This window comes from Buteo buteo, chromosome 2, assembly GCF_964188355.1.
Source record: "Buteo buteo chromosome 2, bButBut1.hap1.1, whole genome shotgun sequence".
NCBI classification, from domain to species: Eukaryota; Metazoa; Chordata; class Aves; order Accipitriformes; family Accipitridae; genus Buteo; species Buteo buteo.
In genome coordinates, this window is record NC_134172.1 from 44922083 (window position 1) to 44947236 (window position 25154).

Sequence of the window (25154 nt, forward strand, 5' to 3'; positions counted from 1 at the left end):
CACTATCCCATTAAGGCCCTGTTAAGTAACAGTTGTGTGTATTAAGTACTACTGGTCTTACATCAATGCCCCAGGAGATGGCAAGTTTTCTGGTTAAGTATGTCAGTTAAATGAAGCATACGGTATTAACTTGTATCGAAGTGCTACACAGCAAAAGCCCCATACATTTCAGCATAACTTCACAGGGCTGCAGAACTTGTGCAAGAGTCATATTAAAAAAGATTTGACTAAACAAAATTACATGCTCCAGATGTCATTTCAAAACTCTCTCCTGGGATAAGATGCAAGTTAGACCTCATGTTTAAGGAAGACCCACTTTGCACTTTTTTTTTCTTTTTTTAATGAAACCATCCGTTTATACCCTCGGATGCTCCTACAGGACAGAGTTCACATAACAGGCACTTCCACATTAATGAAGCAAGTAAATTTATCTTTTCTCTCTATATGTAGGTTGATGATCTTATTAACATCTAGACTGCATATAAAAGCATGCAGAACATATATTTACAAAGTGTTTAGCTTTTTTATGTATGCTACTAAAATTCCTGATATGGCTCTTAACACTTCACATCTCTAACACAGTAACCTCTTTTCTGGTCGTGAAAATTCTTCTGCTTATATTCATTCAAACTGCTATAGAAAATAATTGTCTTGTGTCACTGATTCAGCCACTGCACCACCTCCTGGGATCACTGCACTGACTCCCAAGTCAGACACAAGCTATTTATCTTACTTTAAAGCCCTTAGTAGACAGTTTTTGTCTTACTGTCTTACTTATGCCATTCCTGCTCCTTCCATAATGTCAGTCTCATTTACTTATCTGTCAAGATAACATTTTCTCTGATACTTTCTCATTTCCAATACTTTGCAATAGCCCCAAATAGTGTAAGACTATTATCAGACCCACACTGGCATATGCCCTCACTCAAAAACTATTTCTGCTCCAGAACAAAGTTGTTCTATCCATTTTTTCCTTTGTATTTGTTTTTATTTCCCCAAGATGTCTCTTACTCCCTTGCAATTCTTAGCATTCTTCCTTCTTGCTTGTCAGACATGAAAATAAGACTTGTAGAAAAATGCTGCCGTTACTGGAAGAAGCAGCAGCAGAGGACAACTTCCCCAAGTTACAAAGTTGTTGGACTTTTCTTTTCATATTTATTGTCTTCATCAAAGAACAGAAATACTACTTCAAAGTAAAGTTCTGTCTAGCCTAGTATCCTGTCCCTGAAAACAATCAAATTAACACAATACACAGAGCTGACATGTAAGTTCAAAGATCTTAATCTTAAATAAAATAAAGCTTCACAGTTCTGATTCTGCAGGGCATATATAAACACCAGTAGCCAAGAGTTTAACAGCAGCAAAAATTACTAACTTCAATTTTTTATTTTTTTTTTTTTAAATTCAACCTACTGTCTTAAGTGTACATGCTCCTTTTTGGTTCTCATGCTGAAAGTTCCTTTTTGTATCATGTGTTTTCTTGTATTTTCTCATTGCATATATGTAATAACTCTTCACAGATTGGCTGGTATCCTTTTTTTTCAACACTCTCTTACATTCATTGCAGAAGTGGCATAGTCCAAAACCCCTTAATAAAACAAATACAAACAAATTGATATGTTGCATTTTCACAGCCCTGTTCAATTAAAATTCTCAAATCTGCGTATAAAGATTAACTGACGTGGTATAGTTTAAAGTTACAGAAAACAACTGTAATATCCACATTTTACTCTAAGAAATGAGATCAAACTTATGGATTAAAAAACCCCCAAACATAAAGACACTTAATGCTCTATAACAGAAATGCTCTAGATCAGTAAGGCCAAAGGCATTCGTGTGGAAGATTTTGCCTACATCACGCTCTACTAATTTCTGTGAACGTATCAGCACAAAGTACTTGGCTCTTAATGTGGCCTCAAGTTGAAACAATCCACTTTCAAATAAAGAGACTGAATTTTCGTATGGGGAAAATAATGTAAATCTGGCAAAAACCTGTGGACTTGAAACTCATACCTTTACTTTAATGAATGTTCATTTTAAGAATAAATAACATGGTAATTACGATTAAAATTCCTCCTACTGATTTTTTTCTAGACTGCTTATTGTTATCTTCTAGAGCACATAAAGTCTATCTGGTGTTTGGGGAAGGCTCCTGGACTTCCCACTTCCTTGAGAACGTAACGTTTAAAGCTCACCTTTCCACTGAACAGGAAGTAACAATGCAGGATGACAGAGGAAATGCTACATTTAGAAGAATTTTTGCAGCCTCGTGTAAGAGGCTACTGCATAAAATGACTGATTTTCCATACCACCTGTCAGTCTAAAATGTTGAAGATAGGAAAAGAGGGTAGGCTGTTTCAAAATTCTGGACTGTATTTGTTAAAAATAAGTCCTGAGTTTCAGCTATGTCTCCTTGTTTTTCATCTCTTAGTTTCTGGGGAATCATGTTCTTAGTTTTTTAAATGTATGGCAATTTCTCGCATTTTTTTTATTCCATGTTTTGTTGCTGGAAGTGGTCAGCCTTGCCTCATGCCACTAATAACCAAAGAAAGACTGATCAGTGAAATATACTACAGACTCATAAATAAAAGATACCACCAGAATTACTCCTTTGCCATTAAAAGTATATTTCACATATGTCTCAATGCTTACTTACGCAGGCAGACCAAAAGGACACACAGATAAATTAGTCATTTTTAACACTATCAAACTTTTAGTGATACTAACCAAAAAAGTGGTTTGTATTCTTTCTATAGACTTAATTTCTATAAGGTTTTCATGAGCAACCAGTTATTCAAATTTTGCCTTAAAACCTGCATCTTTTCAATAACCAGACAGCCAGTAGTCCATATTTATTTCTCTATAGCACATTAAAAGCATCTGTTTGAGCTTTTGATTGTTAGCATTTATTATGCAATGTTTTACATGGCAAGATCCTTCTCTTACATATACAGTGCTTGAAAAAAAATGACAGGACATTCACACAATATCACATGGAACTACTTGAAACCCTTGATGCTGAACTGCACAAACAGAGGTAAAAAAAACGTAAGCTGTGTGGAGTAACCCAGCTGCTGTATTTTGCTAGGCTGACCAGCATGCCATCGTAAGTTTCCATAGTAGTGTTTTGCCCAAGTTTCTGGTGGGACACTGAATTTCCCGATTCCTCTGTCACCTGAACTACCTGTCACAGGAACATGGTGCCAGACGCATACAGAGAGAGGAGAGAAGGTCTCCTGCCCATAAACTGGGAAGCCCTTTTTAAAGGGCACAATTCAACTCACGGGTAAAAATGGCCACCATTGTAATTCTCTCCCACTGCAAGCCCTTGCTGTGAAAGCCTCAGACACCCCAAGGGCTCCCTCGGCCAGAGGCTGCGACTCCCCGGCCTGCAGTCCTGTCAGGGGCTACACCCACACGGAAAGTTTGCCCGCGGCTCCCGGGGAAGCTGATGTTCTCTGTACCCGCACCTGCGGGGACCTCTAAGTGACTCCCAGAGACAGAGCCCACCCACGCTCCCTCAGCCCCGTTCACCGCAGCTCGCCCCGGCGGCAGGAGCAGGGTGCGCAACCCCGGGAAGGCGGCGGCTGCCGGCTCCCTCACAGCGACCCACCGCCGCCCACCTGCCCGACCCGCCACACCGCGCATGCGCTCAGCCTCCCGCCCCCACCTCACCGCCGCCCACCCCGCCGCAGGGCGCATGCGCACAGACTCCAGCACACCCCTCCCGCCGCGCAGCGGGCGCACGCGCCTTGCCTCCCCGTGCCCGCGCCTGCTTTTCAGCGCCCTTCGCCTTGCCCGCGTCCGCCCCCGCTCTCTGCCCGGTGCGGGGAAGAGGGGGGGGTGGGGCTCGGCTGCGCCGCGCCTGCGCGGCAGGGCCGGGCGACGCAGTGTGCGCAGCTGCCGCCGCCGCGTGGAGCCGCAGATGGAGCCTCCCCCTGGCGCCGCAGGTAGGGGCGGTTGCCGCACGCGCTGGCTGGCCGGGCGGCCGTCGGCACGTGCAGCGAGGGGGAGGGGGGCGGCGGCGGAGCGCCCCTTCCCCCCCCCCCCGCCGCCGCCGCTTCGGCCCGCCGCCCGCCTCGCCAGGGCTTCCTGTGGGAAATCCCCGTCGCTTTCCGCTGCGCCCTCGCAGGCGGCGGCGGGGAGAGCGGGCCGGGCCGCAGCGCCGGCGGGTGCTGGGAAGCGGCTCGGTCCGCCCTCCGCCAGCCTCGGCGGGCTGGGGCTGCCCCGCCCTCCGCAGCGGCCTCCGGGCGGCGCTTTCGCCGCCGCGCCCTCCTTCCCGCTGCGGCCGTGACCGTGACCTCCGGCGGCGAGGCGAGGCGAGGCGCGGCGCCCGGCCTCGCCTCGCCTCGCCTCGCCTCAGCGGCGGCGCGGGCTGCTCCGGGGCGTCGAGGTCCTGGCGGGGCCTTGCCGCCGCCGCCCGGCCTGCTGTAGCCTCCCTGGCTGTGTAACAACCGTAAAGGCAAAACGCTAAGGTTACGAGGCTCTCGGCTCCGTGCCACCCAGATCTCGTCCGAACAGTTATAGCCGCGTATCCCCAGAAGTGAATTTAAGCCCGTGTCTGTACACCCACGTAATATTCGCTCTTCCGCCCTGTTCCCGAGGCGGGTGCCTTCGGCTGGGTACGTTGGTGTTAAAAGGCCAGTTCCCCCGGGCAGAGCGACCCCAGCGAGGTGTTGGTATGCTTCAGCTAACGCCAGGTGTTGAGACACCTGTAGCTGATGGTGAACTGCAGTGGTCGTGACTCTGCATTCTCGGTCCATGCTTCTTCAAAAGCCAAAGGGTGCCGGCCAAGGCCAAGCTCTCAGTTTCTGATGGAAGCCTGTCCTGGGCCTGGCTCTCCAGGCCCTGCAAACAAGGCATTTGTGTAGTAATCAAGTTCTGGTTTTGTTGATCGTATCGTTTAAGCGTTGATCTATTATCAAATTAAGAAAATGTTATAAAACTTATCGCTGCATTTCAAGTGGTGGTTGTTCAGCGTAATTTTGCTTCCCAGTTGTCCTTTGGAAAAAGTCTAGTTATTACACTAGCTTAATTCAAGCTATTGTGTGTTCAGTGTATAGCAAAAAGGATGGCTCCAAACATTGGGGTTCATCAGCATTCTGCTTCCCTATTTGTGTCTACAATGACATTGTATGTCCCTCCTAATCGACATTGCAGTTGTATGTTAGCTGTGGTAGGACTACTGAGGGTGTACTTTGGGTACATGCTATGACACCAATACTGAGATTCATGTGCTGGGCAGTGGCATTGCTTACTGACACCTCTCTAAATCTGCTACCTTCTTATCCAGTATCTTTTGCTTACCTTCCCCCCCACCATCAAGTCCCTGGCTGTTATGGGTATGTTGAAAACCTCAGAATGTGAACTAAAAGCAGAAATGTCTAAGTGAGGTTGTCCAGAAACTCAAACAATAGCTGGGAGAGGTGTGAGCTGCCCTGTTCATATCAGTAAGGTGTTAACTCAGATACACCAGTGTGGTAGTTTTTAATGTCATCATTGTTAACTGCCTCTTGGCTCACGTACAAGAAAGAACGGGGAGAATCACAGTTTAGTAAATTGTTACTGTGTCTGATGCTTTGTTTTGTCGTCACAAAAGACACAAATATTCTCATGGCTTTCCCAGGCAGTGGGGAGTGAATATCAAGGACTCCTCTGAAGCTCAGAATGTAGAACCTGTGAATTATGTCATTATTTGTATGGGAGGAGTTTTTTGACAGCCACAGTTTGGGAGGGAACTGTGGCTGTGTTATTAGGTGATTGCATCCAGTAAACAATTTGGTAGATAAATCCCTTGACAAAATTTTATGTTACGCTATTTTATTTTATCCTTCTTCAGAATGAATGTGCTGCAGCCCAGGATTGAAGTTGATTTTTGCATGCAGCACTTCCAGAACTATGTAGGGTGCTGTTTTCAGTAGTAGAGGTCATGGGTTATTAGAAAGCTCATTTTCTTTTTAATGTGCATTTGGTTATAGCTGTCATTTTCAGATGCTGATGTCTGGATCCCTAGTCGAAGATTCACAAATGTGTAAAGAGAAAAGTAGGGTTATTGAGAGTAGCTTAGATAGACAGTACAGGTTTTGGTACCTATCCTGGACATTTTTGGGGGTCTTAAAAACAGAGGTGTTGAAGACTGGTTTCATAATTTTCTAAGCTGCTTAAAATGTCTCTTACTGTCATGTGGAAATCTAGACTGTTACAGCAGCAGTATATAAGTAGAAGGAGAGAATCAGGCTTGCAGAACGGTTGTGACTTGTTTCAGAGTGGCATGGGCAGTAAGACGGACCTAGAAGAATATAGTGAAAGGAATGAAATTATAGCTTCAAAAGATAGAAAGGAAAAAATAACATGAGATAAAGCAGTGTTGAATTTAAAGGGCAAAAATATCTAAGAAGAAGAGTTTCAGCTTTTAATTAAACTTCTTTTAGATAATATTTGCAATGAAGAACATAAGTTGCCACTGTCAAGAAGGGAGTTGAATGAGAATGACCTTTTTGATATTGCTGGTGTCTTTGACCTGTATTGGGAACTTGAAGGGAGAAGATAATTGCAATTTCCTGAAGTTGTTTGACACCACATTTTAAAGAACTGTTCTGGGAAAAGAACTAAAAAATGAAAGAAGTATTGGGACACTCCAGTGAGTTTTATAAGACTGAACGGTTTGAAAGGATTCTTTAGAGTTTAAAATCCAGAATAACATCTGCAGTCCTTGTGTTAATGTAACCAAAAAGGCTTTCAGCCTTCTCTTCATGTCAGAACACCTCACGCTCTGCAAATTCTGAAAACACTGGTGTGTTTTGGTCATATCCACGATGTTAGTTTCTAAGATCTTCGTACTGATTGTTCATTAAATACATAGCTACAGAAATCAAAGGTAGGCATTGTTTTTTCTTGTCTCTTAATCCTTATTTCCAGTTAAAAAAAAAAAGAAAAAGCAGGAAGAAAGGTATTTGTTCCTGTTACTCAAAAGCCTTGCTCTTAATTTGTTTGTGGTGTTCATTATTTGGAATGAAAGGTGTAAATTTTATCTTGAAAGGAGTGGTTAAAGAGCTAAATAGTCAAGCTCTCAAGGAGTTTGATCAGATTTTTTTTAAATGAAACTTTTTGTTGTGTTTTACATGGTTTTTCTTTATGCGTTATTACGCAATTCTGAAAATCAGTAAAAAGGAGTATGTAGTGCTGTAGCCACCAATTAGTGTTATTGAGCATGGTGGGAAATCTTAGGTGGTTAGCATCTCCTCTTGTAATAATCGGGGGTTTCACTGCTTGTTAGATTTTCCTGCATCCCTTCTTCATCCAGATGCCGGGTACTTCTTTCTATGTAGTTTTTTACTTGTTACTCATCTCTTGTTTCTGATGCAAATTATTGCACAGTTCTTGAGGTCACTGCTTAGCTCTATTTTATGTGGTCTGTTTGGTTTATATACTTCAGGTAGTTTGTGATTTTTGCAGGACCTTTCTCTGTTTCTTACTCCAGGTGGAAGCAAGCAATAAATTCTTGGACAACATCCACTGTTAGTTAGAAAGGGCATAGAGGAAATAGGGATTGTACACGTGGGACCAGTTTCAGATAGGCGCTCAAAAGTTTAGGTTTTGCTTAAAAAGTGTGGAACCCGATGTATAGGAATCCAATTGTATCTGTGCTGTTACTATATTTTTGCCATACCAGAAAAAAACCCAGAATGTTTATTTGGTTGCTGAAATGTTGCTGCATGGTGTCTTTAAGTGACAGAAAGTTGTGTTGAGGATTTTACCTGAGTTACCAAGTGAAGCATTGAGAAGCTTTACAATGGAGGAATTAAGGCTGTCTGTGCTATTTTAGTCCTTGGCCAGTCCACAGCCCTAGTTGTTACTGACTGTGTTTTGTGCATTTTGCTGGAATCCTCATCCACAGTTGTCAGAAGGGATTTGAGGTGGGGTGGGGTGTTCCCCTTATAGGTAGCTCGCACCCGAAGTTTTCCTAACTGGCAGGTCTGTCATACTTGAACAGTAGTTCAGGCTAGGTGTTAATGAACATGCATTATTTTCAGTAGTAAATATTAAGCCCTGATCTGTAATTAATTTTCAGGCACTGGCTTTGCTGTGTGATCAAGAGTGTAAAAAAAATCTCCTTGTGTCAAAAATCTTCACAAGCAACTTCAGGCTTGGCTTTACTTATTACTCACTAGATGTATGAGCATTTGCAGTCCGCATGTAATTAACAAATGAGTGTGCTTTGTCAGGTCTGCTTTTCCTTTTCTTTCTAGATATTACAGACTTGCTGTAATACAGCCATTGTTCATTTTTAGCAAACAGGCTTGTCAGTATTCTCGTAATCCAATACTGCCATGTTGCAAGAACATGAGCCCCAAAGCAAAATGTAAGATAACAAATTCAGCCAGTGAAAAAGGTGAAAATTGACTTTGAGGTGATGATAGAATGGTGAGAAGTTAAAGCTTTGGAAATTTTCCCTGGTGTTGTCATCCCTGTACTCCATCTTAATTTAAAATGATGTCAGTATTAGATAGAAAGATCTCTAAATCTGTAACTTTTTAAATACAAAGAAAGTTATTCATATACATTTAAAGAAGAAAAAATGGTTGCTATGTAGAGAAGCTGCACTGATCAGCTTCTTTTGCTTTTAAATCAGGGTTTCAGGGTATCACATAGGTCGTTTAACTTGAAGTGACAGAAGCGTTATAGTCCATGTTGTCCTTCTATACTTTAAAACCTTAGTAGAGAGCAAAGTACTTAAGACTCTAGTTCGTATGCAAACACGTATGTGCAAATGAAATTACCAAACTCAGTAGCATTTCACGTGTGCATAAAGGTGTTTGGTCCTGGTCCATCATCAGTCAGTTCACACTGGATGTTTTTGACTGATAAAATCCATTGCCTTTAACAGGATCCTGAGTGGTTTTTGTGGGACCGAGGTTACAAAGCAGTATGCTGAAATTATTTGTCACTTTGGCCCCATGAACCTCTTGGCAGTAAGGGCACAGGAGCCCCCTCACAGGCTACCGGACTGGGTACTTTAAAGTATTAATTACATTGATATATAAAATTACAATTGTAGGAAAAAACTTATATTTTTAGGAACATTTTTTTTTCCTCCAATGAGTTTAATGGGTCTATCTCTAAATTAATTTGTTCCGATGTGTGACTTAGTGTTTTCGAATAGAGGTTTTAAGTAGTTGATAATACATTCAACGCTACAGACTTTTTTGATAACTGTTTTTATGATGCAGATACGCACAAATGATTTCGCATGAATTAACATAAGATTGGTAACTTTTATTTAATACAAATTGGATAAGCTAGGCAGAGTAAAGGAGGTGAAAATTTTGAGTTGAATGCATTCTTTTCCTGGAGGAGTAGTAAGCTATAATTATCTTTGCCTATTCAAAACACTGTTACAAGTACACTAAAATAAATCTGAAATGGTTTTTGAAAAAATTTAACCTCTAGAGCCAACAGTCTGATTGATGAAAGGAATGTTTGCCAATAAACACGCAATTAACACTGTGCTGCTACTTCTGTTATTAATAAAAGTGTACTTTTTCAGTGTAGTTTTATAATAAGCTCGTAGGCAAGTGTTTTAAAACAAATCTTCAGGATGAAATGGAATATTTACAGCAGAGAAATAATTTTTACCAAGTGATACAAAAAATAGCTGTATCCCCCAAATTAATGCACCTACATAACTTAGCTATAAACTTGTTATTCATTCTGCAGGCCATCTTAAGTGTTGTTTATACTATAGGTCCGCATATGGAAAAAAATGAGAGATTGGCTGGCAAACTCTTGTTTAGTAAACTCATCACAGATGACAGCAAGACCCTCCCTTCCAGGAAAAGATCTGTGTTACACTTCTTTGGAGTGGAGATTTTCTTTAAATGTGGTGTAAGTTAAAGAATGGGAATTCTGCATGTATCTTCTTGTTTTTCTTCCCCTTCACTGTAATAACTCTATTATTTCTGCACTGAAGTTTTCATTAATACTTTTTCAAGTTCTGTTTCTTAAAAAAGAAAGGCATCTTGGAAATCTATTCACTGACAACTGCTTGTCTTTGGTGGCAGCTCATAGGAAAAAGATAGTAAGGTGTATTTAAAAAAAAAAAAAAGTCCCATTTATGGCTCCACATTTCTGAACCAAGGCCTCAAAATAATGAAAGTGATTGTTTTAAAATGTTTATATTTTGAATAGTGTTATATTTTTAACTTGGAGTCTTGAACCTTGACTGAACTTTGTACCGCATTTTTGCTAGTAAATAACATAACTGATGTCTAAAAGTTGATGTAACTGGGACTTCAAGAAGGACATATGGTATAACAGTTGCTAATGAAAATGTTAAAAACTTACTAAAACTGTCTCTGTTCTTTGTATGTACTGTGGTTCTTACTGAAATAGCTATAATATTTAAAGTACTACTTTGAGCTGTTTTTTTAAAATGTGCATAGATAAACTGGACCAAGAAAATCGAAATTACAGGTTGTATAATGAGAAATTCACATTTCAAAAACTCTTACTGGAATAGCTTGACTCGCTTCCTCTTGGATGCAGAAGGTATGAGGCTTCTGTAAATATCTGGGTAGACAAGTTTTCAACTTTTTCTCAACTTCCCTGAGTAATCTGTGTCCCTGCTACCTGAAGTCATGAGAGAGATGAAAACAGAGCTGTAAACTACCAGCAGGACATAGTGACAAAAGGGTAAGTCGTTTACCAGCTGTGTTGAATGAAGAGGGGAGATGACAGGACTTTTCTCAGGACACTCTTCTAGGAAGGCTTTTGTCTTGGTATCCCCTTTTTGTAACAGTCTTCTAATTAATATGACAAGCTGCTACAGTTGCTTTCATTATTAGGACTGTACAGCAGCTTTGTATTTCATTCTCTTCTTGTCCTCTTGGAGGTCTGCTGCCTACAGCACAGGTCTACACTGTGCTCCTCTTTTTCTCAAGGCCTTCCTGGAACCTGTGGTCAGAGGCAAGGAGGCCAGGAGAGTATTTGTCATCTGTTTTCCCAGCCTCCATACGGACTGGATTTGATGTGTATTCTGTGCTGTTCTAGTGGTTGTGATGCTTTTGTTCCTATTGATGCATTTATTTACTGATTTTTTTTTTGTCATTTTTAGAAAAATAATGAAAACGGTTAAACCGAATGGCTGTGGTCCTTGGCCTTCCATGGCAATAAATAGCTTTTGCAGCTGAGGGCTTTGATCAACCACAGAAAGCTATTACAATTGTAGTCTTGTGCCCTACATATTGTATGCGACCAGAGAACAATTTAAGCATTGAGATTTGCCAAAACCCGCAGATTTTATTTGTTTTTTTAAAAAAAAAAGTCTTAAATGTGTTCTTAGTGTTTTGCTGAATAGGGGTATCTCCCAATTTAGTAATCTGTCTCTTTTTCTTCCTTTAATTCTTTACACTGGGCTGAGGTGGTATGGAAAACAATTTCACTTTCCCAGAGGTATTCCCTTTTCTGTAGTTTTCTCCCCTTCTGTCTTTTTTTCTGGCAACTGCAAGCTTAGAACCTCTATACCCATTCTTTATCCTCTCCTCTATTCTTCATCCCCACAAGGAGTGGCAGCATTCTGGAATGTGTTGATCTCTGTCTTTAGGAAACATTCAGTAGTTTCACCACACAGATTCCTTGGCTGTAACCTTATTCACATTTTCAAGGAGCTAGTGATTTAGATGCTGTAACACCTGCAAGCCTGTATTTGGTTTTAATTCTGGCTTAACTTCTGTATATACTTTAACAAAATACTTAGGTTTTACTGTTAATTGTATTTAGTCTGCCTTTTGTAACCTTTACTCGATTAGCGTTCATCCATCTGTCCCTTGTAATGTTTGATGGTACTAGGAAGTTTCAACAGAATGTAAGGTAAAGATAGAATCTCAGAATATTAAGTTACTCTAACAAACGTGCCCGAGTTTTGGCTGACGAGAGGAGAAGGAAAAGCTGCTGCTAATGTTTGTTTGGCCCTCTGGAAGCTGAGAGAAAGTGTGTTCTTGTTGGTTCACTTTGTGGCCAAAGGCCATGATCATCTCAAACAATCTACCCAGAAGACCAGGCAAAGTGTGTGGAGCATGCGGGTGGGAACCAGAAGTACCAGCTTTCAAATGCAGAAGGCAGACTGTAGGAAAATGTATTTCTTGCTTGTCTGGGAATAATTTTATTGATGTTTTGAAGATAAAATAAACCAGTCGTAGGTCTGTCATAATGCAGATTCTTCTGTAGGGACTAGTCTGCAGCAAACCTGGTATTAGAGTAGGAATTACCTTTCTTAGCGCAGAATAGTGAACTTTCAAAAGGGGAAGAAAAGTACTTATTCTAGAAACTGTAATATAGTTGAAAAAAGGCAAAAGGAATGGATGGTTTCACATCATGGCTGTCTCATGTTTTTTGATGAAGTCTTGCTTCTGAGGTTTTGTTTCTTTGAAAGTTCTTGCCATATATGTTACTGCAGAGCTGATTGGGTTGGATTGATGATGATCTCCTTGCAAGTGCTTATATCAGAAATTCAGTTACTCTGCACGTAAACATACATTTCTAGCTGGTATTCAGTATTGTTAGTATTTGTGCCTTATTTTTCCTTAATATTTTGTATAAATGTTAGAGGTACCAACTTCAGTACAGTGTTTTAAGGTCCTTGAAGGAAAATCACTATAATCATAATGCAACGGACAGTTTAGAATCGAGGAAGAGTATTAAAATACTTAAGTCGTTACAGCCGAAACTCATGAGTTTCAGTACGGCCCAAACTGAACTTCTGAATTTGAGTTATTTGGGGAGATGGTGGCACCCAGATGCCTAAAACTACCTCCTAGACTTTATATGATGATTTGAATTGCTTGCGCTTTTCATGGTTTAAAAACTGATACTTACCAACAAACTTCATTTTAAAAACTGTAGATGAGATTATAAGTGGTCTTTATTTCTGTTTCCTTTATACTGTTGAATAATTACCTTTGAATTACTGTTGTAGCTCTCTTCTGATTCTTTGTACTGGACACTTCCCTGTGTCCTGATGTGCCCTCTCCTTACTGTGTTTTTAGCCTCTGCAGGTTTGACAACAGGGGACTAAACAGAGGGAGTTTGCCTGGAGCACAGCTCTGTTGTCATGGTTCTGGTTGAGCTTGTATTAACACCGTTTCAGCTACTTCTTGCTGTCAGTCTTAAGCCCCTTTCCTTTTGAATAATCAAGCAGAAAATTGGGTGCTTACCCTCAGATAAAACCCCAAAATCCTTCTTGACTGTTCCAGGCTAACAGGGAGGCCTTCTCTTGTCCTGTTTCCTTTCTAGCCTTCAGTTGCATTCCTATCCGCTTCTCTTCTTTGTCAGTAGTGGGTGGCTGATCCTTGCATTGGACCCCTGTGCTTTGTTGTTGGAGGAACTGTGGTTGCTTCTAGCCACTGCTGCCAGTGGGGGAAGCCCAGCTGCACTTCGCGGGCCCTTAAGACTTCTGTGCTATCTGCTACATTTCCATGTATGGTGGAATAGATAGTGATATATAAAAGTTAAATAAAGTAATTATTAGAACTCTGATAATTATATTTAGTTGTACCCCAAACTGTAAATCAGTTGAGAAGCACTTTTTTACGTATATTTGAGTTAGTTTTCTGTGTTGAACTGGTTGCTTACTGTGTTGTTAAGTGCATAATAGTGCTCATGTGATAGGGTTGGGTGAGGGCAATGGGGGACTGTCAAAACTTCCCTTTTAGTGGCAGCTAGCAATCCACTTGCTTACCTGTATCCACACTCATAGATCAGCTTAGTTTCTGCCTACTTGAAGCACCAGTATAACTAATTAAAAAAAAAAAGCGGGGGGGCAGAAATGCCAACAAAAAGCTTAGGCTATAGTTTGAGCCGGTGGTGCTCATGACAGTTGCAGTTTTCCCTTTGCTTGTTCCTAGTCTTACACAGTTCCCTTTCCTGGTGCTTTCATGCTGTTGTATAGTGAACTGGATTGGAGAATTTGTCTGGCTGAAGAATTGCCTGACAAGAAATTTATTTACCTTTAGACCAAATTAACTTCCCCTTTCAGTTCACCACAGGGCTGCAGAGCACATCTGTGTGGGCAGAGCATCACAGGGATTGGGAGAGGCAGGACTGCAGTAGTGCTGGCTTGCTTTGACTGAAGTTGTTCAAAGTAGAGCTGAGGCATGCAGCTTGGTGGTGCTGGCCCTGCCATGTCATTCAGCCGAACTGATGTATCCTGCTTTTTAAAAAATGTGTAAAATTTTATGACAGCTTTGTGTTGTCTGTGACATAATAAATGCTCGGTACAGTAATTGTACTGATATTCTGCAGACAGTTAAAATGAAGGATATTTAATTGTAATTACTTTATCTCAGTCATGAAAATTGGAGCGTTGAAGCAAATCTAAGTCACGAGCTATTTGTTTGGCATTTTTGCTGTATTTACAGCAGATGCTTTGTTTTTTTTCTTTCGCTGTAGAAATTTCAAGTAAGAAATTTTTGAGGAGAAAAATAAGTCTTTAGTTCAGATTCTGTATATTGCTCATTGTAATCCTCTGTTTCATTACCCGATTCCCCTAGTAATATCATAGATTCAATACTGTGTAACCTCATAATGTAACCTCATAGCATTAGTAGACTTTAATACATGATGAGTTAGAAATGGCTAGAGAAATGTTAGTCTCTGTTGCCTTTTGATCTAGAAGTAGATGCAGATGCTCTGAAAAATAGGTGGTGTTTGAAAGCAGTAGGTAATTTAAATTCTGCTTCTTTCCTTAATTTTAATACATCACACTTTTAATTCATTTCATCTAAATTTTTTTATAAGCAATTTTTAAATGAATTGATTGTCACTCAAAATAACAGTGTATCTGACAGTAGAGTTTTCATAATGTAAGCACCACAGCCGATGCTATTCTGAAGTGTAATATCAACATCAAAGGAGGAAAACCAGGTATTTGGTAAAACTGTGTTGGACCATACAATGTTCTGAACAAATATCCTTTAAAGGGTTTTTAACTCAGAAGCTAAGAAGTAAAAAGCTGTGCTTGGTAAATTCTCATCCCTTTGGTTTGAAGAAAGTGGATTTGGAAATGCACTTTTTTTCAAAATGGTCTGTGTTGTTTAACTATTCAAAAATAACTAGCTGTACTCAAGAGTACTGAATTGTGTTCTGAGACAACTGAAAGCAAACTGCAAGTATACTTTTAAGCACAGAGTTCAGGCAGCAGCATTTGTTCTTGTTAAGTTGAATTTCTCAATGAAAAACTCCTAGATCCTCCATTTAAGAGGTTTCTTAGTTTAAAGAACTGAAGTCTGCCATGTAACAATACAAATTTCAGGTTGTGCTCTAATATGTGCTGTATTTCTCAGCTTTATGACAGTGAGTAAAAAAGCCAGTTTGTAGAGATAATGTACATAGAAAAATACTAGTATCCTGAAATAAAAGTAATTCTCAACCTTTGTGCAGTCTGTATGCAGACCTTCTGTTTAGTAAGGCAGAAATTAGAATGCGCTGCCAGAATTTTCTTCATAAATTTTGGTTCATTGTGCACATTGAGCAGAACAGAAATATTCAGGATAATGCTCACATTTGTATCTGAGCAATTTTAAATCCTGGACTTTCCTGCCTTTTGATCTGTCTGGTCCTTCCATGGTACTTTATGTTGCTAGTTTGTGATAGTTTTAGTATACTGGTGTATCTTATATAAACAGTGCTGTGTTATTTCTGTAGGTGGACTTTCTCTGATGTAGAGATAAAAAAAAAATATCTTTTTTTTCCTATTTTTTGTTTTTATCATTCTTGCAGAAAATGCTAAGCTGAGACATGTAGAAAAAGATATTTTGATTCCACAAATAATGAGGGATCGAGCCAAGGAGCTGTGTTCAGATAAAGTGCAAGGTAAGAGTCAAATATTCATTGAGAGATCAGATGTATTCACTTTTGTGCCCTGAATATAATCCTTGGTTTTGAAGTCAAGTAGTCAGAGAATTAATATGTATGATCTGCATCTTATCTGTTCACTGTGAAACCAGTAGTAAAGCATATAAATCTGCTGTGTTGGCTTTGGCTGCTTGGTGATGTGGATTTTTTTCCAAAATGACTTGTTCTCGAGGGCTGTGGAATTCAGTATGATTAATATAAAACTTTCCACATCTCCATCTAGACTATGTGATGACAGAGCAACACAAGAGTTACTGTATTCCTGTACATAATATTTGATACTTACATAATGAAATTGTCTCATGTGAGCCTTCAGTTAGGGTCTCCCTCATTACGATAAATTTATTTAGATATTCCCAATTAACTGCATCCTTTCCCTGGCCCAATATTTTAATGATACATGCAATAAACACACACATGTTATTAGTCAGATGTTGAAACAGGGTGGTACAGCCCACTTTTGCATGTTTTCATTTTCTTTTGAAGAGTACTGGACAATAACTCTTTAAAGTTGGGTATCACCACTTCTGACACCCAGCTGTTCATATATTCCTCGCAGAAATCTGGAGCTTTTTGAAGTACCAGAAGGATAGAGCTACTTATGCACAGGTTAGCTGAGAATGTTGCTATAAGAGAGATGTAAGAATGGAAAAAAAATTTAGGCCACAGAATTATTCTATACAAGTGGCATGCTTTCAGTAGAGGGCACTTGCCTCTTGTTATCTAGATCTGTGCTCTCTAAACTTTTTTGATCATGCACTCCATCAGTAACATTTTCTGAGCGTGCAATCCCATTATATGTATATTTATTTATAAATTATATACATGTACCACTCTACTAGTATATTATGTACATGGTAAAACAAAAAAATAGAAATTAAAAAAGGATGAGATAAAGATGAAATAAACAGTACTTTAAAATAATTTTTATGTTATTTATCAATAGTACAAAACCCTTTTTGCTCTTAAAATATTACTATTAGTAACAATATTTTTATTGAGAGCTATATGATTGATTATGCTTCATTGTTTTTTAAATCTTTGTTTAACACTTTGTGATACAGCAATTTGAAGGTCTGGTTCTAAGTTCACTTTATTTCAATACTTGTTTTAATGGGTGTCATAGCTGAAAAAGATACCTCACAAAGATGCATAGATCCCAATGGAAGAGGTGCATTGTTGCCTGCACTTACTTAATCATGATACTCGTTTTGCAATCCCATCCACAAGTTCTGCAAAGGTTTTGCTTGAAATTGGGCTAGTAAATGATCATCTTCCCTGATGCCAATCAGTTGTTCTTCCAAACTAATCAGAAGGTGTTGCATGTTTATATTTTTAACAAATAGGTTCAAAAACCACTGAAACTCTCATTTGGAAGTTTTAAACAGGTTAGAAAATTCTGTTTCTGTCCTTTTAAAGCATATAGATATGAGAGGTTTTTATAGGTGAAACACTTGCATTGTGTTCAGCAACAAAATCAAAGCAAAACAAAAAAAATCACATAAAGAGGGGAACACATCCAAATATCTGTTTTCAAAATGCTCTCTCCGTAGTATGAGTTTCTTTTGAAAAGCAGTTACTTTCTCACTCATTGTTAAAGCATCACCTTCACCTCAAAGGGACACATTAAGTGTGTTTATTTTTTGGAAACACCTGCTAGGTAGCAAACTACTCACAGCCACCTGCCATCACCAAAAAGGTCAGCAAATGTGGAACATTTGTCTTTTTGTAAAAGAAAAATGTGTAAAGTTTGACAACTCTTTTAAGCACTTTGCCACAAGATACCCAGCAAACCTCTGCGTAGTGCAAGAGATTTTCATGGTCACACTCATCTCATTACAAAGTCTGGTAAAGATGCTACTGTTTGAAGGGCTTGTTTTTATGAAGTTAACCACACTGATGTCATCCTGTAGCACTTTGCGCACTCCTGGCTCCAACTTCTTTGCTGCAATAGCTTGCCTATGAGTGATGCAGTGAAGGAGTTTCACATGCGGTGCTATGTCTGTAGCCTTACCCTGGAATCTCTTTTTTATTCCAGTCAAAGTAGCTGCTTCATCAGTGGTTACACTTGCCCAGTTTTTCCATAAAACATTGTTTTCATTAAAGAAGCCATTTCTTTTTGAGAATATATTTTCTCCAGTACATCTTTCCTTGAGTGGCTCACAAAACAAAAGTTCTTCATGCATTTCATTATTGAAATGCAAATACCATAAGCTGAGAGAAGTTCAAGACATCTGTACTTTCCTCCAACTGTATAGCAAACCTCCCACACTGTGTAACTTGTTCTAATACTTGCTTCTTCAAGTCTTCAGCAGTGTCTTCTGTGCATCTTCCAATAGTATTTACTGACAAAGATATGCATTTTAGTTTGTTGCCATAATGTTTTGCGTGTATTATTTGAGTGATTTTTACTGTGGCAGGAAGAACAATTGTTTCCCCGATGGTATGTGGCTTTTTGTCTTTCACTGTTACCTAAGAAACTTCAGAGATGGCTTCTAGACATTATCACTAGGTTTAGAGTCAAGTCTAGTTAAAGTGGACCACTGTATTTTCCAGCAGCTGCTTTTAGGGGTTCTCCAAAAGACATAAAAGAGTAGTGTTACAATAAATTTGAGATGAGTAAGTGGGAAGAGAGTTGGGAATATCTGCCAAAGTAAAGTGGCATCACATGACAGGTAACTTCCAGTGCTGCCAGGAGGAGTTAATACACCTTTTTTTCATTTGAATGATAGTTGAATCATTTTTACTTTGAACTCTGTACCTGTTAGGGGAAAAAAAAATGAAGAGGAAAAGCAATTACAGTAATGTGGGTCATGGAAAGACAATGTCAGTTAAAAGTATTTTGAGAGCATGTTATTTGTATAGTCTTGTTTGGGGGTAGACCAAAGGGAGTGTGTGTGTGTTTATTTTTCTTCTCTGAACTTTCTCTGTGTAAGATGAGGACTTTGGTTTCAGCATTTTAGTTTTCTGTAGCAGCAACCAATATTGGAGAGTCTTGAGCTGTGAGTTGTGGACCATTACCTTATAGCTTCTCCATGTGTTTGCCTCCATAAATTTTAAAGCAAAATGCTATCGTTTTTTTTCTTTCTGTGATGTTAGACAAAACTATATTTTTTTACTTCTTTCTCCTGAATAGAGTTCAGTTGTGTATCTTTAGGAAAATGAGGTTTGTGGATGCATCTGTCTCCCCCTCATTCCTCTGTCACCTGTAAGCCAGCTTTGATCAAATTGTTAGCGGTGGAAACTGAATATTTTTGATACAATTTTTATGATCAAAGAGACAAGCAAAATCCACAGTGATATCCCTATTTAAAAAAAGGTGGTAGCATAAGTTCAGCTATTTTGTTGTACACCATTTAATCTGGATGGGACAGGGAGAGAGACCAAACCACGGGAAATGAAGCTTAAGCAGTTTTGGGAACAGGAGAATTTATCATCTCTTAAAGCCATTGTGAAATTATTCCTGGAGTAGTTTTGTCTTGTTAGTACACAGGGATAGGTGTTAATCAGAGTAAATAGGCTATGGTTTTTAGGCTGTAAACAATTATAAGCTATGAATATAAGCTGTGTAATTCAGTAATCAGAACTCCTGCTATACAGTTTGCATGCCACAGAGTGTACACATGTGCATGAAATTGTGCTGTTTACACTAAGTGGCATAGCTACTCATGTAACTTGCTCTCAGTGTAGGGTTTTTCTGCTTTATGTTAATTTTGTCTGAACAGCTCCTATTAATTAATACACCTTTCTTTCATTTTGTCTTTAGGAAATTGTGATAAATGCATTGGTAATACAGGAAATAAAGCTATTCTACAAGTATGGGCCTTTACAATTTACTTGATCACGCTAGGTTCATATGTGTCCCTATGGGGAGCCCCTATACATTCAATAGTGCTCTGCGTGAGCACAGGGGTCCATCTGTATACAGTCCGTTACCTTAGCCTGCAGCTATACCACCTAGAGCTGTGTGCTTATCAGAGCTAATAATGCAAGTAGTGACAGCCTGTCCAGCTCGTGTTCAAGAGCCATCCAGGGAACAGAAACCCCAAGGGTTAAAAAATAAATAAAAAATAAAGGTTTTGTTAACTCCAGGGGTAATTCTGCTACCCTAGCATGGTTAAATGGGTGACCCATTGCTGTGCTTGGTTGTTAGCATACCAGAGTAGCTTAGGGATGAAATAACCATGAAAATGTGTCCACCTGATAATTTTTAAGAAAAATTAAGGATTGTGTCTGGTCATATTTCATTTTACTTAGATTATTTAAATTTGCTTTGAATTTTTTTGAATTTTTTTTTTTTTAATTTTGTTAAGAGGGTGAACATGCTTTCTGCAAAACACTAGTTAGTTTTCCATGACCATTATGTAAATATGCTTTATTGTGTTAATATCCATGCACTGTATGTATGTGAAATCGTGGGCACAACATGCGTGAGTTTGGAGTGTCAAAAGTGTTGTAAAAAACAAGCAAACAAAAAAATCACAATAACATTGTCGTACAGGAACTTTTCACTGTATTTGTACAAACTGTAGCATGAGTTCATCTGAAATAATATTAAATCCATGTACTTCTGTATTGGTGTGTCTTTGGCATATAAAAATACATGCTTTCAAACAGAAGTAGCTAAAAGGAGCATTTATTTGCCTTTGCCTCATCTATTGCTTTTATGAAGTAATTTCTTAAGCAAGCTGTTTTCCTTTAAAATTATCAAGTTTTTGGCTTTAATTTCCAGTTATAAAATTTAAATTTGAGTAAACTTCCTTGAAGAAAAATAATAGCAAATTTCAGGAACCTGAAGTTAGCATTTTTCATCAGAAATGTTATCTTTAGCTTATCAAAACTTCTGTAGTTTCATCTAGCTGTGCTGTGCTTTCCATAACTCCTCTCTGCTCTGAAACTAGGGACACTCGCTAAAAAAAAAAAACTGCAAGAGCTTTGGTTGATCTTGATCATACCTACAGAAATGTTTGTTCCATTTCTTAAAAGCACTTATTTGCTGTTCAGAGTTACTGATTCTGAAATTTAACTTGATGGGTTTAGGTAGAGAAGAACTTTTGAGGACAGAAATGTACAAACTTTAAGGATTGTACACTCCATTCAGTTTGATTTTGGGTTCCTTGACTTGGAAAATAAAAATAGAAACAGCTGACTAACTTTTGATGGATTGTGGGTTTGGACTCTGAAGAAGTTGTCTTAAGTTGAAGTCCCAGAAAGAAATTACTGGATTACTGAGTCTGTCATGAGATCATAATTTTGTATTATATTTGTTGTGTAAGTTTTGTGTATTTGTCATATTATAAAGCAATTCTGCTCACCTTCCAAAACTTCACAATCTTTTTTTGCTAGGAGAACATCAATCTTGTTCCAGAGACAAGGGATTTTAGTTCTAAACTTTTTTCTTCTAAATTTTGGTGTCTACTACTGATACATGGCCTGCATTTGGACCTTTCAGGGTCACCAAGAGTGACTTTCAGATGTCTTCTGTACTTGTGACTCATTTGTAAGGCTCAAGGATTCAAGCAGGAAATTGAGCTACACACTTTTCAGGGTGGGATAGATAGTTCAAATTAGCCTGGTTCTGCCATTAGGAAGGTAGTGAAGTAAGGGAAACAATTTGGATGATTGAAGACCTGATCCTGCCTGTGACTCTGCAAATGAGAACGTGACCATTTCTTGTTTGAACCTTGTTGTGGGAGATACGCATTTGGCCAAGATGACAAGTTGTTTTGTCCTTTTTTATGTTGGTTCTGTTGTCTGTAGGAACTGTGTAATTAAGGCAACTGGATTCCTATTGCTGAAAAAACCCTTGATACTTGGCAAGTCTTTAAAAATGGTTTGGAAAGTGTGGCTGGAAAAGGACATTTCCAAGCAGCCACCCTCCTCCCATGCTCGTTTCCCCATTAGCCCTCTCCTCCTCAGGGCTCATGTTGATACTTAGTGAAAATGATGGGATGCAACACTACTGCAGGCTTCTCTACAGTTGAGCATGACCAGTGTCAACCAGAGTTTTGATAATGTGCAGTTACTCAACAGTCCTGTCACTGACATTATCTCTGTCCCCGTAGGGGCCACCTGCTCTAGACCATGACCCTTACACCTGACACATCAAGGCCCATAAAACCAAAGAATTTCTGATTGAACTACATGTGATGCTGTACATTTAAATGCCCAAGCACACCTTTAGATATTCATTCTAACAAAAAAAAAAAAAAAAAGTCTTGTTATATATACTTTCTTGTCAGGAATGCAGATAATAAAATGTGTGAAGTACTTAGCAAATTTCAGCTTGATGTTACTCAGTGGAGTTGCTCACTTTCCTTTGTATTGCAGGACAAGTACTGTTAATTGATGCAAACCCTTGCTGAATGCTGGGGGTGGATTAACCTGTTGGTACCTGCAGTCATGGTTCTGAGGTTGACCCTGGAAGATGCTAAGACTGATAGTAGTGGGAAATTACATGACAGTCTTACTTTCTTGAAGCAAATTAAAACTAAAATCACCATTTATTACTGAACTTTGCTCATCTGCTTTGCTTCATTGTGAAAATAATAGTCCTTACAGATTTTTTTTGTAAATTCACGTATTCTAGGAGTATCTGGGAATATAGTGGTCTTCTAATTGACCAAAGCAAAAAGATCAAGTAACTGAAAAAAATCAATGAGTTAACATGACAACTCCTGGTAACTTCTTTTTAATTGAGCTGTTGGGGCCAGAAATGCTTATACGTGCTTGTGTACATATTGTTCAGAGCTTGATGGAAAGCCTGAGAGGTTACATGGGAGGAATCATAGATTTTTATAACTGGAATAGCCTTCTTTTACGAGGATCAAAAAAGAATGCTGCGTTACTACCTGCAGCTTCATATTCATGAGAGGAAGGTTAGTATAATTTGAGAACATAGTTTCAATACAATGACAAAACTGCAAGTGGAGAAGAGAAGAAGAATGTTATCCTCTCGTGCTGTATTTATTATCTGAATATTAAAGTACATTACAGTCATATTTTGTGTGACCTCATGACCCTATATGAAGCTATTGAGATTACTGTTTCAACATGTGCAGTTGTCAGTTATTTAAATTATTTTAGATGTTTTGATAGTGTACAGCTATATTTAGTACTGGTGATAAATTACTACATGTTTTTCCCTGGCTGGTGTTTCTCGAGAGTAAGGTGCTGAATTTTTACATGATGTTCTTGTTTGCGCACAATAGCTTTTATTTTGAAAAAATGATTCAGCTCTATATATTTCCAATGAACATTTACTCTCATCACATTTAGCTATGTGAATTAATACAATCTCTAGAGGGATTATGGTATATTGAGCTTTGCTCCAACAAACTGGGCAGAGAGAACAGCTATATGTAAATTACAATTTGAAGAAATGAGATCCTAGATCTCATGGTCTTTTTTTTAATGGTACTTACAGCTTTAACTACCCTAAGCTAATTTAGGGGATTTTATAGAAAAGAAATATGGGAGCATATTGTGTTGGTTGGTGATGGAAATCTAAGTATTCTAACTAGTGTTAGGACTTAGAAGAAAATGTTCGGGGAGGGAACTTATCCTATTTGATTTTTTTTTTTCCTTCCCCCCTCCATGTCATTTCAACCCAGCTGATGACAAAAAATGGGTCAGACTGCTAGCTTTACCACTGCAACTTAGTTGTGTGGGGTTTTTATTTTTTTTTTATTAGGGAATGGAACAGCTTTTACAGGGACAAAGAGAAATGAAATCACTTTCAATGAAAGAAAGAGGCTCATTATAGCCACCAACAGCAGTTATTGACAGCTACACTTCCTATTAACAAGGAGCATTTAAGAGTTTGGCTGTTGGATCTTTGGACTTGATCTAATTTGCTAGCATTAATTAGTTTCTTTTGAGCACAGACACTTGGTGCTCACAGCTATAGATTTGGAGGACTAATTAGGACAGAAAATTGAACAGAATGGGGTAAGGCATTAACCTTCAACCATTACCAGCTGGGGCTCTGATAAAGACCACAGAGTCCAAATGCTCCTATTCATGCAAAGAGTACTCTAATGAATATCAATTTCAGCCAGGTTGCCATATCCTACAAGCGCTGTCTTAATTTTGATTCTCCTACCTGGTAGAGATCTTTATGTATAGGTACTAAAGTGATATTGGTAGTTCAGAGCTCATAGATGACAACCTCAAGAGATTACCTGTGTTTGTCCAGCCTTTCAATTTGGTTTTCTGAAGTTAGAGATTTTATTGGTTTCCGGTTAAGATCCTGAATTTCAAATCGTTTTCCCTGTCCAGCATAAATATATTAGGACAGCATAGATCAATTACATGATGTTAACAAATGCTGGTTTAAATAGAGGATGCCTGTATGGTTTTGGATTATTGTAGTATATGGTAGTAATATCCATGACGAGCACTGACCAAGCTAACTGCTGAAGGTTGAACAATAGGATTGCTTCTTTTGCCCCTTTTATGATAAGATACAATTATATTGTGGAGTTAAGTTGGTGATCCAGTTTTAGGAGGAAAACTGTTCTTTCAGGCTGTGGATTGATGGTGTTTTAACATCTGCAGAATGGAAGTACTTTAACTGTATATAAAGAAATGAGAAAAACAATTGCCTTTGTCCTTTTGTACCATTTCTTGGATTATTGGACTTGAAATTAAGATCCAAGATCATCAGTTGTTTCTTCTACCCTTTAGTCTATCACTACTCCCTGATGAACTCTCCATCAAATCTGGATCATTGGTTCTCTCTTCATGTGACTTCTGTACCTGGAAATTCCTTGCCCGTTGATGAGAAAAGTGTAAAAGTCGCTTTGACATCCTTTCTTCAAACTTGTTTCTTTCAGGAAGGGTGCTAGCATTAATGTATATCCTGTGACTTTTGAAGAATTGAATCCGTTTGGGTTATGTCTGGTGTTTAGTTCTTCGAGGCTAATATTGCCTTTTATGTGCTCTAATGACTTCCAGTTCTCTAATGGTAAACTCTATACTGTTAGGTTGAATAGCTGGTTCCATGTCTTGGGGTCCTCATGAGGTTGGTTTGTTGTAAGCTGTGAAAATAGAGAAATTCAAACTTGCCCATGGCTACTCATCTTGGTGTATTTTGTGGTATTTAGATCAGTCTTCAGAGAACCACTTTTGCTGACTATCTGTGAAGTTGAGTGTCCATAGGGCAGCAGCTAGTGGATAGGGGAGACATGGTCAAATTCTCCCAACTAAAGGGGGAGGCTAAGGTGGTTACTGTTACATCCTCT

The 25154-nt window shown here is 38.9% G+C and overlaps 1 protein-coding gene across 2 annotated transcripts in view; it reads left to right on the plus strand.

Moving 5' to 3' along the window:
• The first annotated feature begins 3725 nt into the window (after positions 1-3725).
• The window catches only part of CMC1 (C-X9-C motif containing 1), a 45384-nt gene continuing 23955 nt past the window's right edge, over positions 3726-25154 (plus strand). The window contains exons 1-2 of one of the 2 annotated variants that reach the window (XM_075052906.1): positions 3732-3950; positions 15775-15867. In XM_075052906.1, the coding sequence (XP_074909007.1) occupies positions 3926-3950; positions 15775-15867 (118 nt within the window). In that variant the 5' untranslated portion in view covers positions 3732-3925. Of the gene's footprint in view, positions 3951-15774; positions 15868-25154 lie in introns of both variants that reach the window. The other variant, XM_075052916.1, reaches the window with a different exon arrangement.